The sequence below is a fragment of the Brachycentrus maculatus genome, unplaced genomic scaffold (genome assembly GCF_059751285.1).
Source record: "Brachycentrus maculatus isolate JH-2025_06_01 unplaced genomic scaffold, ASM5975128v1 h1tg000624l, whole genome shotgun sequence".
In the NCBI taxonomy this organism is placed as follows: domain Eukaryota; kingdom Metazoa; phylum Arthropoda; class Insecta; order Trichoptera; family Brachycentridae; genus Brachycentrus; species Brachycentrus maculatus.
The window spans coordinates 443,253-459,175 of NW_028281361.1; the positions used below are offsets into that span (position 1 = coordinate 443,253).

Genomic DNA, 15,923 nt, shown 5'->3' on the forward strand with positions numbered 1-15,923 from the left:
AATTTTGGCATAAACACGGCAAGTTTCTCCTCTGAGAAAGGTGTAAGACAGGGATGCATATTCTCCCCTGACCTGTTAAACATCTATGGGAATACATAATGCGCAGGACTCTCTACGAATGGAATGGAGGAGTCCTCTCTCTCGAATGGAATCTCTACGAATGGAGGATTTGGTGGCGTAAAGCTGTCCAATATGCGATATGCGGACGACACAACACTTTTGGCCAAAGACCCGAAATATATGGTAGATCTCCTTAAACGAGTAGAGATTGACAGTAAGGCACTGGATCTAGATATTAACCAAAGTAAAACCAAGATCATAATCTTAGATCGATCTAAGAAGTTTGGTGATCTCAGAAACTCGCTCGAAATTTTAGGGATAAAAAACGAGTTTCAGTTCCTTGGTTCTCAAATTCACAACGAAGGAACTTTCAAAGGTCAGTCGTCTCATCGCCATAGCCAAAAGTGCCAAGTCTAAGCTAGACAAAATCTGTAAAGACCGGGGTGTGAGTAACAACACCAAGATAAAGCTTGTCAGGAGTTTGATCCACTCCGTTTTTCTCTATCCTGCTGAAACATGGACCATAAAAACAGCAGAAAGGAGATTTTTTTCTTTCTTTCTGCTGTTGGAGGGAAATGTGGTGTTGGAGGCAAATGATCCGAATTCAATGGACAGCTAGATGCACCAACGAGTTCATTCGCCAGGAGCTACACTTGGATGGTTTGACTCTGGCCAATGTCTGTAAACGATGGATTCTTCAGTTCTTTGGACACGTTTTGCGTGACAATGAGGATAGCCTGGAACGACTGGTTGTGATCGGTAGCCTGGAGGGGAAGAGAGGGAGAGGAAGATCCCCACACGATGGACCGATCAAATTAAGGTAGCAGCAGGCACCTCGATGGTTGGAGCACTACGTGCAGCGCAGTCAAGGGATAACTGGAGAAGAGTCATTGCTTCCACAAGGGTTACAACCCTCAGAAATGAGGAGTAAGACGGAGAAGAAGAAGAATAGGTAATATCTTCGTTTTTTGTTGTGAGGTTATTAAAATATCTGTTTCCCTAATATTCGTAATTTTGTTGAAATTGCTTATTTTTGAGGTCACTGCGACCATATTAGGTCTATTGTGACCTCCCTCTGTATCACAGCTCACTCCCGAGACCTACGTGAGTCATGTAACTCACGACCTGTATTGGTGGTAGGAGCTTCACCTGCTCGGAGTCTAATAGCGTTTCGTTATTCTCCATACAAAATCTGCATACTGGGGAGTCATGAAGTCCAATTTTTTTTGGAATTGCTTGGTGTTAATATTCATTAAACTACTTTTCAGTCGATGAATATAATTTACATTTGTAATTTTTATGCCTAAACATTTTATTAATTTTCAGTAGGTGAAGCTTCCCTGACGTTGGATTAGGCATAATACATTACACAGATGTAGTAAGCAATGGTTGTTATAATAGAGTACAACAGGCCCACACGTGATTAGAGCCGAGCAGTCGCTAATTGACAAATTGGCTGGAGCTCCTCTAGCCTCTAGCCGGTGCAGAGCATTCACGGTACCCGCCGCTCCAGAGTTACCGATACTGGAGCACGTAGCGCCCTCTTCGCCTCGGCACTGCGGGATTACGACACAACAAGGAAAAGGAATCAGCCTCATTACTTCCAATGGACATTTGTATTCATATAAATCAACAAACCCCGGCGTAAAAATTACAATTTTACATTTTGAGCGCGATGAAAAATAAGACTAACTAAAGGAACCGGATCTTTACGGGACGGGTTAATGTGAACTTTTTCTTACTCACATTTAATATACGGACATCACTTTATTTCGGCCCCTCATTTTGGACCATCTCACCAATCATACAATATGTATATAAACATTTTGAATGAAAAAACAAATGAATAAAAGGATATCACAAAGTTGACACCATTTTCTTATTTATTAAGTACATAATATACGTAAAAACGCATGAGACTTAAAAATGTAGAGGCCATATATAAATACGTAATATTCTCGATTCGTTAATGATTTACACTGAGTTTAATTTTAAAGCACTTGTACAATATGACTTTTGATTTAATTTATGTAAACACAAGTATCTAGTACTTTAGATTTAGCGTCAGTAGGTGAAAATACAAACGTTTTGTAGTTTCAATTGTTGATGATAACATCTGGAGTTTTCGAAACAAATTTGAAGTTTGAGAAGTTTTGAGATCTCAGCCTTAATGGATCATTATCAGAAGAATATCTACTTTAACATACTCAACCTATAAAGGATTGTATTGGCTTATTTGCTTGTGGAAAATTCGCCTTCGTAAATACGTTGTATTCGTAAGTTGGTAATGAATGACGTCACAGAAAGGATGGACTTATTTAAATATTGGTAACATTGCTAAATTATTGGCGGCTCTATTTGTTGATAATAGAGTACATAAAGTACATGAAGACTGGTACTGGAATATTAGCACAATATTATGATGTATTCTGCATATTAAAGTACGTAAAGGCTGGTACTGGAATATTGGCACAATATTATGATGTATTCTGTATAATAAAGTAAGTAAAGGTTGGTACTGAAATATTAGCATAACAGTATGATGTATTCTGCATAATAAAGTACATGAAGGTTGGTAGTGGAATATTAAGCACAATATTATGATGTAATCTACTTAATAAAGTACCTACGAAAAGGCTGGTACTGGAATATTAGCACAATATTATGATGTATTCTGCATATTAAAGTACGTAAAGGCTGGTACTGGAATATTAGCACAATATTATGATGTATTCTGCATAATAAAGTACGTAAAGGGGTACTGGAGTATTAGCATTATATTATTATGTATTCTGCATAATAAAGTACGTAAATGCTGGTACTGTAATATTAGCACAATATTATGATGTATTCTGCATAATAAAGTACAATAACGCCTAATGAATTGGGTAGGTATGAAGTATGAAGTTACATGGCCCGTGATGTACGAGTATGTAGGATTCAGGCGGACGAAAACAGCACTTACATTTCCCGCCAGTTACGAATAGTCCTCGGGAAAGATCGGATCATCCTTCTGTAAATCGAATCGTCAAAAAGTAGTAACGTTTATATATCTGTATTGTTTCAGTTTACACGTGATACGAGGTGTAGTTTTAACTTAGTTCTTCACTTTTACTAGTCTTATTTTGACCAATTTCATGAATTATTTTATACTTTTAATGAAAATTTAGCAAGAATTCATTCATTGAAGTGTTTTTTTCAAGTTCATTATTATTTGATAATAATTTATTAAATACTTACTATTGATTTTATTGAAGCATAATTAATTTTTACCACAAATATTACATATTTTCATTGCGTATAGAAATTTTGTTACTCAAAAACAACAAAAAAAAAACAAATGATTTAATTTCAATAAATATCTTGATAAAATCTCCAAATAAAAACTTATATTTTTCTAATTATAATTTTTTCAATTCTTAAACATCTTCTTACTGTGTTGATTCACGCTGGAAGTTAGCAATTATCATGGCAATTTTTCGTTCTAAATGGTGTTATATCGGAGACATTTCCGTTTCAAAATTTAAAGTCAGAATCCAGGAAATACGCCCTTTTCTAACGCTGCATTTACCTTGTAAATTATAATACGTATTATTTCCTATTTGCCTCCCTTCATTAAATGGTCGAAGGACTCTCCATGTGTCTATCTATAACTTACCTTTTTCCCCTTCTTATTCCTGAAAATATTAATTTGATATCGGATCAAATAATGTGTATTCAACTGGTGATTCTCTACAATTCAGTAATTTCGTTTATGGTACTCTCTGCGTAGTACTAAATCTTTAGTTTATAGTTATGAGACGATACAGTTTTATCAAATTTTGATTCGTTTGTCTTCTGTCTGGTGTGTAGGCATTGTGGCCTGCTTTTAAGCGGGATTAGCCTCCTGCGATGTTGATTCCCAGCAGCTGTCAATCCAATAAAATAAAGTTGGAAAATCAGCGATACAATTTTCTATAACGTTATTATATGACCTCTATCCGCACCGGATCATCTAATTTAATCGACGCGATGTCAACTTGCTAATGACACGAAGGCCAGATAATTCCGCGCTCCAAATTGTAGGGTAAAGAGATGGAATTTACATGAAGCGATCAGACGATGGAAGTGAAGATGCTTAGGGTGGAAGGCATTAATATTTTATAATAAAATAATAATAGGTAGAATAAAGGGAATAGCAGTGATGGCTATGACACTTGTGATTGCATACCCATACTTGTAATAGCTAATGTAACATAGAAACTAGTATTTTTGTATTAGTCTCTTAAGGAGAAACAAAGTCATATTTGAAACATGAACTTTTTCAAAGTCCTTCCTAGCGCAGGATTGCAATTCCATACGGAAATTAACGTTATAGCTACAAAGATTGTGTAGATAACTTTGACTTTATTTAGTAAAAAATAAATAGTCTTTTTTTTCAAATTATTTTTTGACGTCTTCATCTTTGATGAGATATCAAAAAATAATATGAAAATTATCTCCTATAATTGGAGATAATCCAGATTTGTGAACAAGTATTTGGATACACTCAAAATGTTGTAAATGATTTTTTTCGGTTACCTTATATTTATAACAATAACCATCAGTAGCATCAATAATCGGTTAAAAATGTCATAATTTGAAATAAAAATCCAGAAAATAATTCAAATATCACTTTGTTTTAGAATCACTATAATTGTCACATTTATAATGATTTTAAAATAAAGTATTATTTTAATTATAAAATGAAAAATATCAAAGTTATTGCTTCAAATATAAATTATTAAAATCCAGAAATTTATTTTAGTTAAAGTATTGTTTAGTAAACTTACTTATATTATTTTTTATTTATTTTTAAAAGATTGATTAACAAAAAAAAATACAACGAAAAACGTAAACTTTGCAAATCTGACAAATTCGTTCACTGAAGATGACAAAAGAGGTTAAAAATATGTTAAACATTTAAAATAAAAAAATAAGAAATAGCTGAGTTTTTCAAACTGTGTTTGGTCAAATTAAACATTTTCCAAAATGTCGAAGACTACCGCGTCCGACAAGTGGGGCAGGAAGCTGTTGTGTTGTGCAGTGGCGGTGGTGGTGTACGCCTGGGCGGGGGCGGCCGCCTTCCAGGGCATGGACGGCCCGCACCGGCCGCCCACGGCGGTGGCGGCGCAGGTGGGCGGCCACGCCGCCTTCAACTGCGAGCTGGACTTCCCGCAGGACATCGAGATACCCTACATCCTCAACTGGACCAAGGATGTGAGTACAACTAACTAACTAGTTTTTATTTATTTTATTTGTATACATTTATTTAAAACTTTTTTTTTGCAGAGACCCACCTAGCCACCTTAGACGGTGGAGTTCTTTTTTAATATTTTTTTTTTGTTTTTAACGATTTTAACCTAATATAGACATTTTACAATTTTCATAAAATTAACTCTTGATCATTTCGGCTGTCCAAACTCAAAACACAGTAAGGGACATTTTTTTTGCAGTACGTTTTTTTTTTTGCATTTTTGGACTAAGTAGATTCTACTTAGTCCAAAAATGCAAAAAAAACCTACTGCAAAAAATGTCCCTTACTGTGTTTTAAGTTTGGACAGCCGATTTACCCATTCATTTATTTTGCCTTTGTTCCATATTTTATTTTGACCTCTAACATCCGTCGGCAACAAATAAAAAATGTTCGGAACGATATATTGCAGTGTTCGACTCCCATATTTATTGTTAATTCTAGGGACTGTCAAACCTTCGTTGTGTGTAAATCGTGTATCATGGTTGTGTACTAAAGGATTTCGATATTTTTTTCCAGTTTGTTGTTCAACGATGATACTCATCCACAATATTCCACGTACCGGCAGTAATTTTAAATAAATGTTTATATATCAAGATTGGATTGTCCCTTTGTTTATGTATATTACTGGGCACAATTTTTTTGATTTTGGAATATTGAAGATTTTGAACCATTTTTAAATTCGTTTTCGTCGAATGTCCCCAAGACTTAATTCCATATCTTAAAATGGATTCTACTAAAGAACAGTAAATAATCTTTAAGGTCGGTTTAGGCAACAACTAATTCCTTTTCCTGCCAATTGGGGGTGGTTTTCAAATTTGTATCTATGACGATGTAATAAAGATTGACAGGAATATTGGACGCTATTAAATGTAAATTCACAGTAAAACGGGATACAATTTTATTTCACATTTTCTTATAATTTTCTCGGCTTACTTAATTCAGTCTTCTTCTTATGTCCAGTATTGAACAGTCGTCCGCCTCCGTAGTGTAATGGTCAGCACGCTCGGCTACCGTTCTGGAGGTCCCGGGTTCGATTCCCAAGGGGGGTAAAATAAATATAAGTGATTTTTTCACTGTGATATTTATTCAATATTACCATGGACTGGTACCTGAAGCGGAGGGCTGATCACCTTTCCTTCATGTGTAAACGATCAAGATAACACTGCGTTTATATGACACAGTGCCCTATGCACCATTGGGGTGCGGATAAGGGTTTTATTATTATTTTATTATTGAACAAATGCTTCCCTCTTGGACTTCCACAGTTGACTGTTGGACGCGACTCTCTTCCAGTGCTGACCCATCATTTTTTGATGTCACCGGACCATCTTGTTTGGGGCCTATTCACCTTTCTGTGTCCTGTTCTAGTCCTCCATCCTCCAGTCAAGCACTTTTTTCATCCATCTATCCTCAGACATACGTGCCACATGACCTGATTCTTTAAGTTTTCTACTTTCTACTACTTGAGTATTCAAAATAAATTTTCTTAACAAGAGTGAGGTAGCCTAGAGCTTCTATATCAGATCCGGGAATACGGTTGGGAGCTTTCAATGCCAACTTATCATGGGGTCCTGAAGGTGTCCGCATGCTAACCACCGTCGGGTTAGAAATCAGATACAGATGACTAACGCAACTAACTAGCTAACACGACCAAACTGGGACACTTGTAGGAAACTCGGTGATGGTTATTTAAAATTGTATTTATTTAGATTATCAGTGACAGGGATATCGAAAGGAATAAATGTACCTCACAGTAAAATCGGGACACAATATTAAACATAGTGAATGACATTAGTACCATAAACCAAGCTAGGACACAAAATTCCAAACCCTCTTCTAGTAGAACGGAAGGTCTGTTAATGACAGTTAACAGTCCGGCTTCTCCTGAAGAGTTTTACGTGGTTTTCTCCCAGCAATGAGCAAATGCTGAGATGTTCCTGTTTGGCCCACACTAGATTATCCCTCCTGTTCCCAACACAGATTAAAATAAAACATGTTTTTAGCTAAAAGTAACAAAAATCCACTTAATGATCTATAAAAACCTTGTACATAATAAGCTAGGTAAATCATAAATGCAACTCCCTTCTAAAAAAAATATTTAAAAAAATCGCTACCTACTATAGTAGTTCCTATTTACTTTGCAAGTGTAGGTATGACAGGAAGTCAGTCTATGGTAGACCTTCTGTATTGAATCCGGTATTGAGGCGAGAAGCTTTCAATGCTTTTCCTTCAGCCTTCAGCGTAGGTGGCAGAAAAGGAGATCCAACTTTATTCAAGTTCGATACATATTTTTGGGTAAAATTTGAGTCATTTCCTTTCTAGAGGTTGGCTGTTTGCCATTTCATAGTTCGGATGTGCGAGATTTAAAAGAACAATAGTTGCTCGTTTGTTTAATATTTAGATTGGATTGTGTCCACAGTTAGCTGATGGCATAAGGTCTCCCTGTCACGTGGTACTCACTTGTAAATTGGACCTAATGACTTACCTTTTGTCATCCGTCATTCATCATTGTAGACAATCACAAGGCTCTGTTTGTTCTATCTTCCACACAGATTACAGATGCAACCAATTTTCTTAACGACAACCGGCATGATGAAATATTTAGGCCGGAATCTAAGCGCGGATTTACAACCTATTATCTTTTCAAGAGGTCAAACAGGGAAGTTCTAAGTACTGATTTTCTGTCAAAATGAAAAGTTCATTACATTTATTGACACCAATATACATAAATATAGGTTTGCAACAATCTTTGTTTTTTCGTTTACTGATTTTTATGTACTTTTGATAATTTTTTAGGATGACACCAAGTGTTCCGAGGGAACTCGAAAAAATATAATGTATTCTCTAAGTACCTAAATTATGAATGTAGTTTTTAGAACACGTTATTTCTCTATAAAATCAGGTACCTATATGCATAAAATCAGGTAACTACCTGCTTTGTTATGATTATCAAGATGCAAAACGTGAGAAGACCCTGATTAACTATCATTGCGGTCGAAATGAAATCAATATTTGTGTTATTTCCATAAAATGCTTACGTATTAGATTACTGACATATATATTACAGAGAGTTTTTAATAAATATGTGTTGAATATGACTCTTTACTCTTTTTGTAGATTGTGCTATAGATTTATTTAAAATTTTACTTTCGAAAAACCGTTAAAATTGACAAAACTTTTTGCATTGTTTATTAGAAATGAAAAGTAAAAGAATTTATGAAATGTGGGCAAGGAGAGATAAACAATGAATATAGTTTCCCTGGATATATTAAATCCTAATTGTTAGTCGGGTATTTAATATACAGTTCCAGAAACAAGTTCGTCATGCGAAAAGTTCGTTTGTGAATCGCATTTTCCCATAAAAATACACACTTAAAACATTGATTTGTTCTGTAGCATAAAATATGGTAAGAAAGATTTAGACGTTTTTTTAAATTATTTTCAGTCAGACTCAGATTTAAGAGTCTACCGAGGCTTGCAGGGTCAAATACTCTTATTCAATCCTTTGTCTGTTTCTCCCTCGTCGTCAACACCTGCCAGAAATAACGTTCTCTTGATTGTAGAGATCGTTGATCCTGTTGGCCTCAGCTGAGTGTAGATAATGGGTGTTGGCAAACTTCCGAACCTCTCCCGATTTGACCAGGATGTCCTGATGGCAGCAGTTGAGATTGGTTGATTCGATTTCTCGTCCTCGTTGTCAGATGAAGCTTCCCTTTGAGCTTCATCATGTTGTTGGACTAGAAGTGCTTGGAGCTCTCCAGTTGTCAGCTCTTCTTGGTGTTCAAGATGAAATACGATACAGTACGTTGTGTGAAGCGAGGTTCGTTATGTGAGTCGAGTAATGGAAGAATAGAAAGTTCGTTGTGCCCAGGACATTTTTTGAGGTATTTCACAAGAGTGTGTGTGTTTTTAAATTACCCTAGTATTTGGAAACAAACACTAAACACTATCGCCTCCTGAACGCAGGGAGTCCCTACTCCACATAATAACCAAATGAGTCCCTACTCATTTGGTTATTATGTGGGTTATCTTGATCCGTCGCGTGAGATCTTATATTTAGATTCAGACAATCACTATAATGCGACAATCACAAGTCTACCTAGTTTCAAGTGTTTCTCTCTCAAATTTTAGCCTACACTAATCTTGGAAATGACCCTTAGGTACATTTTAACCCATCAAACATTGTAGAGTGCTTAGATGATCACTGCATTCCTACCTGAGGAATGTTTCATCACAATTTATTTTTCCGTATTGTGAAATAGTTCATATAATATTTAATTTTTGTTTTTATTTGTAAAAAAAACAGTGAAAGCATTGTAGTGCTACTGTCATAAGTAACACCTAATATTATAATTTCATAAATAAAACAAAAACTATGAAAAATATAAATCTCCGAAATTCTTAAATGATCAAAACTACATTATCTAAATTATACCTTTCTAAATGGTTACTCAACGAATATCGTTATGGAGCTGAGCGATAAATGTATTCATTTTTCCATAAGTACCGAAATCGCGCGTTCTATCAAATATCGGTTAAAAATGGTACCATGCGCCCTAATGGGATCTTGAAAAGGTTTAGTAAAACCATTCCTCATTACTCAAAGCAAAGGTGTAGATTCGCGAAAAGATCGGATAGGATATTTAACGTTGATTTTATCCGAAAATACAATATATATACATATATGCAAGTATGTTCGTATGCAGACGTACGCAAATAGTGTTTTTTTTTCCTTCTAAATGTTCTCTTTAAACACGAAATATCTTTGCCTGTATCCCTTTGATGTAATTTAGTGCTCAAAACGTGGATTAAAGACTTTCCAGCTTCGAAAAGTTGCAATTGCATTTAGTACTTAATTACACGAGCGCACTAGTTCCTTCTCGGTAATCTTGATTAGTGTGTTATTATCCCTAAATAGGCCAGTCAGAGAGCCAGCGTCCAGCGTCCAGCATTCCCAGGCCGCAGCACGTGGCAGCGCGTGGGCGACTCCTCTCGGTCATCTGATCCGAGGCTTCCTGCTTAGTCTAGTCTCCTCCTCCTGCGTGGACCAGATACCAGGAGACCAGGACTAATCAGTGAAGAAAGTGGCCCATTTGCATAAGATAAGCCCCGCACAGTGAAGGAATGCGCGTGCGACAGGGGTTCAACATCTTTGGAGACCTTTTTTTCTAATTTTTCTAAACGTACATTTATCTACGAACTAACTCAGAATCTAGAACCACCTACCGTATAACATATTTAAGCCAGAGATTCTAGGTTCGATCACACTTTGGCATAACTTGATTCCTATTTCCAAAAACAAGCCGCTTTGTTTTACCTGAAAATAGTTTTGTCTTAAAACGTTTGTTTCCGTTTATCATAAGAATTCATATTTTTATTTTAGCTCCAAAAGATTTACACATTTACTCTTATTAGGTGCCTTACAAGAGACGCAGGATCGTTTATAGAGGACTTCCTCAAAAAGCTACATAATATGCCGAGCAGTATTTTCTACCTTATTTTACCTTTCAACTACTACCAACACCACGTTGTTTTCTTGCTACATAATCCAGTCTTTACATACACTCCTGGCAAGATTTGCATCTTGCCAGGAGTGTATGTAAAGTTAGGTGATTAGATTTTTGACACGACAAGATCTCGCATTCTAATTAATTTGGTTGTACTAAGTTTTTTTGCGTGTCTTTCCTTAAAAAATGGGATTCATTTTTGCTCAGTTTGTCCATTTCGGTTTTGAAGATTATTCCAAATGTAACTAACGTTTACGCATCATTCGATTCCCACAAAATTCCAATTCGTAAAATTTTCCACATTACTTATGAATAAATTTAATAATCATAAAATGTTCAGCATCCCTACGGGATCTTCCTACACTCTGCGTGAATATTAGCTCCATAAAAGAACGGTAATTTAACACTTATGTTTATTAATTTATTAATAATTATAATCATGACGTGTTCCAGAACGTTACACGGAGCTACTTCAATCACAAATGGTTCATTTAATCTATAAAAGCAGTATAAGGTTTCTGTAGGCGTGAACTCTTAAACTGTTACAATTATTGCTTTTTAAAGAGGTACAGAATGTAAACAAACGTGACTCACTCCTCTTAATTCACACCAATTGAAATATGTAAACGCGCTTTGAAGAATGAAGATCATCTACCAATCAAGAAGAATATGTTACAACATTTTGAGTGTGTCCAAATACTTGTTCACAAAATCTGGATTATCTCCAATAACAGGAGTTATTTTCATATTATTTTTTGACATCTCATCAAAGATGAAGAAGAATATGGAAGTCTGGGCATTTACGGGGCTTACGACCGTCATAGGCTGGTTTGAGTGATCACTTTACACACGTGTAACATTCACCAATTCTACCCATTATTGACAACCACACTACTCAAATTCTTGGAAGTTCTATATATATGAACCAATTTAGAAACCTTGTTCATGAATCACTAGAACTTCACTAGAGACATCTATTGGTGAGATGTAAAGAAGCTTTTTATTAAGCAGAAACTCTTATATTAGTATGTGAGATCCGAATCCTGGATTAAAAAAAAAAAAAAAATAAGAATATGTTACATTAATCTGATGACTTTGACACACTTATTTATTGCGAAACGAACAAAACGAAAATTTTCCAAAGCCACAATGCATTCGTAAAATAATAAGTGAGTAAATCGAGCATATTTTGAGTCTACGTAAAATACTTAGTGGTTGATGTTATAATTATTTATTTTACATTTATAGAAGACACGGGTCGTTCGAAAACGACCAGATCTTAATGATCTGTTCATTTGGATTTATTATGCGAATCTCGTTCGCGAACGCCGATCCGTTCCTTGGCTAATTGATTCACTGATTCACGGATGCAGCGATTTAACGATATATTCACGGATTCATTAGTTCACGGATTCAAACTTTTATTTGTTGCAGTTGTTACAATTTTAGAAAGATAAGATATCATGGAAAGTTTTGGAGGATAATGATGGGAAAAATACTCGATATCTTTTTTGGTTTTCTAGGCCTTTAACGTCTATAAGATTTTCAAGGCGATTTTGATCGATAAAAGATCCATTGTTGAATTGATCCGATGATGGACTAGTGAATCTCTTATTATACGGATCCAAGTTATGCACGGTTATCGACATTTAAATAGATACATCGTAACATTTTCACTAACTTGTTAAAGTAATATAAATTTATTTGTAAATATTTATGGACATAAAATGGTATAATGAAACGTGGTGCTTTAATTAACACGTTATTAATCATTATTTATACAAGGTTGATGAATGTAAATAACACGATTAATTTGTGTGGTGATATCACTGTTCGAAAAAATTGTCGAATAAAGCAGTAAATTCTAGATACAGAGTCAACCATTGTACATGGGTAAGCGGAACTTTTAAAATATTAAGCTTTAATATTACGTAAGAACAATATCTAATATATCGTTAGGGTTTCATTTAGAAATGTATGGTGAATGTTACACAGTGAATAGAGTGATTACTTATACCAGACAATGACTGGTCGTATGTCCTGTATGGCCATACTTCCATATTCCCATCTCAAAAGACTTCTCATCTACGTTGAGATGTTAATAAGAATCATAACCGATTCCATAAATTATTCTTAGTAACATCTATGTCATGTTTAATATAATCACGGATGACGTGGCCGAATGACACTATCCATTTCGTTTCGCCATAATCCATTTATTGATCATCATTTATACATAGTTTCGTTATTTAATGACTTTATGGATAATGAAAGCTGGTTATAGAGTTTTATTGCGTAATATTCAGAGTTTCTTTAACTATATGGTATATGTATTTGTTGGATTTGTTTTTGCATAGTTGATCGTGTGGTTCTATGATTGTTTTCACGTAGTGACCGAACGTTGTTTTAATAGAATCATTTTCTCTGCATGATATAGCTTTACTACTTTATAATGTCGGAACGTGCTAGAGCTCACCACAATGTACTATGAATTATACAATTTTTTTTTGTATATCGGTTTAATTTGCGAGTCCGTAATGAACGTTTCCTGGATAAAAGGCAAAATAATAACCTACTCCACTGACCATGGCCAACGCGGTCATATTAATTGTTCTAGTCGTAGATAAATAATACACCAACATATAATAACGAGCAAAACACAAAACATTCCAGAATAAATGAACCTGATTCTGCGTATTTCGTGAATGGATCTTTGCCGGACGGGAGGAATATCTAATTTAACAAACTCAACCTATAAAGGATTGTATTAGACTCGTGTTGTGTTTATAACGGCCGATATAATAAATATATTCATTCATCATTTTCATATGGAAAATTCGCGTTATTTTCGTAAGTTGGCAATGAATGACGTCACAGAAACGATGGAGTTATTTTAATATTGGTAACATTGCTAAATTATTGGCGGCTCTATTCGTTGATGTCTATGGTCCACTCTCCCACTTCCCCTCCCTTCCCTCATATTTATATAACACAAACGGTAGTGTAGTGGTAAACAAACAATCCACACTACTACTATTACAGCTCTATAAACCATATAACGCCATAAAACGTTCGATGACGGAAATTTGATGACGTATGCGAACGCACGTTTTCGTTTTATAAAAATATCTAATGTTTAAACCTTCATATATTCCTTATTTCTCTACATATTTCAATAAGAATGCTACCGATAGTCTGGTGATATTTAATAATAATTTATTAGCCAATAATCACACATCGTGATATTTATCCATTAGGTACATGTTATGCAGGTCTATTTCATGAAAGATGATGTTAACATAACAAAAACAACAAATAATCGCATCCCTGTAATGTCTCTCGTTCTGTCATTGTGCTAAAATTTTGTTCTTCTTCTCCTGCTTTAGTTAGGACTGCGTCCTGTTTTTCTCGGAGCCTGCTCCTGGGAGGTGGATGTCCAGCTATCCCTCTATAGTTAAGGTGGTTTTCCTGGGGGTTTGCTACCTGTAATGTAATCGTCTGCTGGTATCCACACCACTAGACTCGAATTCGCTCTCTCCACATGATTTCTCCAAAGGCATATTCTTGCTCTTCCCTATCGTACAACATCTTCGACATTCTAGATTCTCCTTATTTCCGGCTTTCTTATTCTATCACCAAGTGTTACGCCTGTTACGATGGGTCGTAGAGACTTCATCTCAGTGGTTCCAAGGAGGCTTTTTGTTCTGCTGGTATCAGCTCTTGTTTCTATACCGTACGTATTTTTTCCTCAATTTTCAGCATAGTTGTCTCGTGTTTGATGTGTAGTTAGTCATTTTTATTTATATTTCAATGAGGATAAACAAATGTGAATACGAAATTCCTGTCATTTAAAGGGCATACGAGCCATTGTTGGCTAGTTTTACTGATCATTTTATATAGTGTGTAACATTCACACACTCTGCCTAACAAACACATTACTCAAAATTCGAAAGGTTCTATATGTGCTTCTATTGAAAATATCTTTCGTGTTTTTTGAGAAAAACCTCGATGGAACGATCAAGTTAACAATGTTTTTAACCAATACGGTGTCCTACGCATCATTGTGTTCGGATAATGGTCAGAAGGAGACTTAATGTTTTGGGCTAAGAAGAATGGTTCAAGTCCAGTAGCAGGTATGAGGCAGCGTCACGTACTCCATGACGATTGGTTTGGTGCGCAGCAAATGTAACAGTGAGTGGAGCTAATCAAATCGGCGATTGTTCGTTACCGCTCCCAATACTGCTCATTAGGCGTATTGTCAACCATACGCGACTATACATTTGTACATACGTAACATATGGAGTAGTTCCGGTCTGACCTGCATAATATCTATTCAGCTATTGACTCAGTTCATCGGCAATACCCTTTTATAGCTCCACGCATCATCAGTCCTAATTAACCTGACTTATTGTGGATTTAACCTTCTTTTCAACTGGACACGGGACTAATCTAATCTAACGTTTAAACGGTACCTACATTCTACCGCATAGATGCACGTACTACATTCATTTCTCTTCTTCTACGGAATTATACTAAGGTGTAGATAAGTTTCTTATCTTCTTCTAGCCTTTTATTTGTAACGACTTTGGCATTTTTTTTGGCATCCGTATTGTCTGGAAGTAAAAGTTACCGAAATAATATAAATATTCGTTTTTTACTGAATATAATAAAAATTTAAGGTAACGAAGTTAAAATGTTATCCACATAGTCTAGATAACTTACATTACTTTGATTCCATAAAAAAACGAATATTCATAATTTCTCTTTTTGATGGCTACCTGTCAATGCTAATCGACAACTGGGTTATGCCAAAGTCGTTAGACATGAAAGTCCAGAAGTAAATTTATCTACAATACATAGTTACGGACTTATGGAGTTAAAGCGTCATCGTTTACTATAGTACTAACCTAGCGGGATCAAAATAAATTCAATTAATTTTTTACTTAATTGTTCCCAACTCTCAATATTCTCAACCCACAATGTTTACTTAATATCTGATAACCTTGCTTTCGCTCAATAAACGGTGAAGATAACTTTGCGTTGCCCTATGTACCACCGGTTAAGGATAAGGTTCAGAAGAA

At 35.4% G+C, this 15,923-nt stretch overlaps 1 protein-coding gene across 3 annotated transcripts in view; it reads left to right on the plus strand.

The window, feature by feature from the left end:
• Positions 1 to 3,035: 3,035 nt before the first annotated feature.
• bdl (borderless) overlaps positions 3,036 to 15,923 on the plus strand; it is a 40,118-nt gene continuing 27,230 nt past the window's right edge. For 2 of the 3 annotated variants that reach the window (XM_088274010.1, XM_088274011.1), the window contains exon 1: positions 4,904 to 5,298. In XM_088274010.1, the coding sequence (XP_088130136.1) occupies positions 5,071 to 5,298 (228 nt within the window). In that variant the 5' untranslated portion in view covers positions 4,904 to 5,070. Of the gene's footprint in view, positions 3,145 to 4,900; positions 5,299 to 15,923 lie in introns of those variants that run through there. The other variant, XM_088274012.1, reaches the window with a different exon arrangement.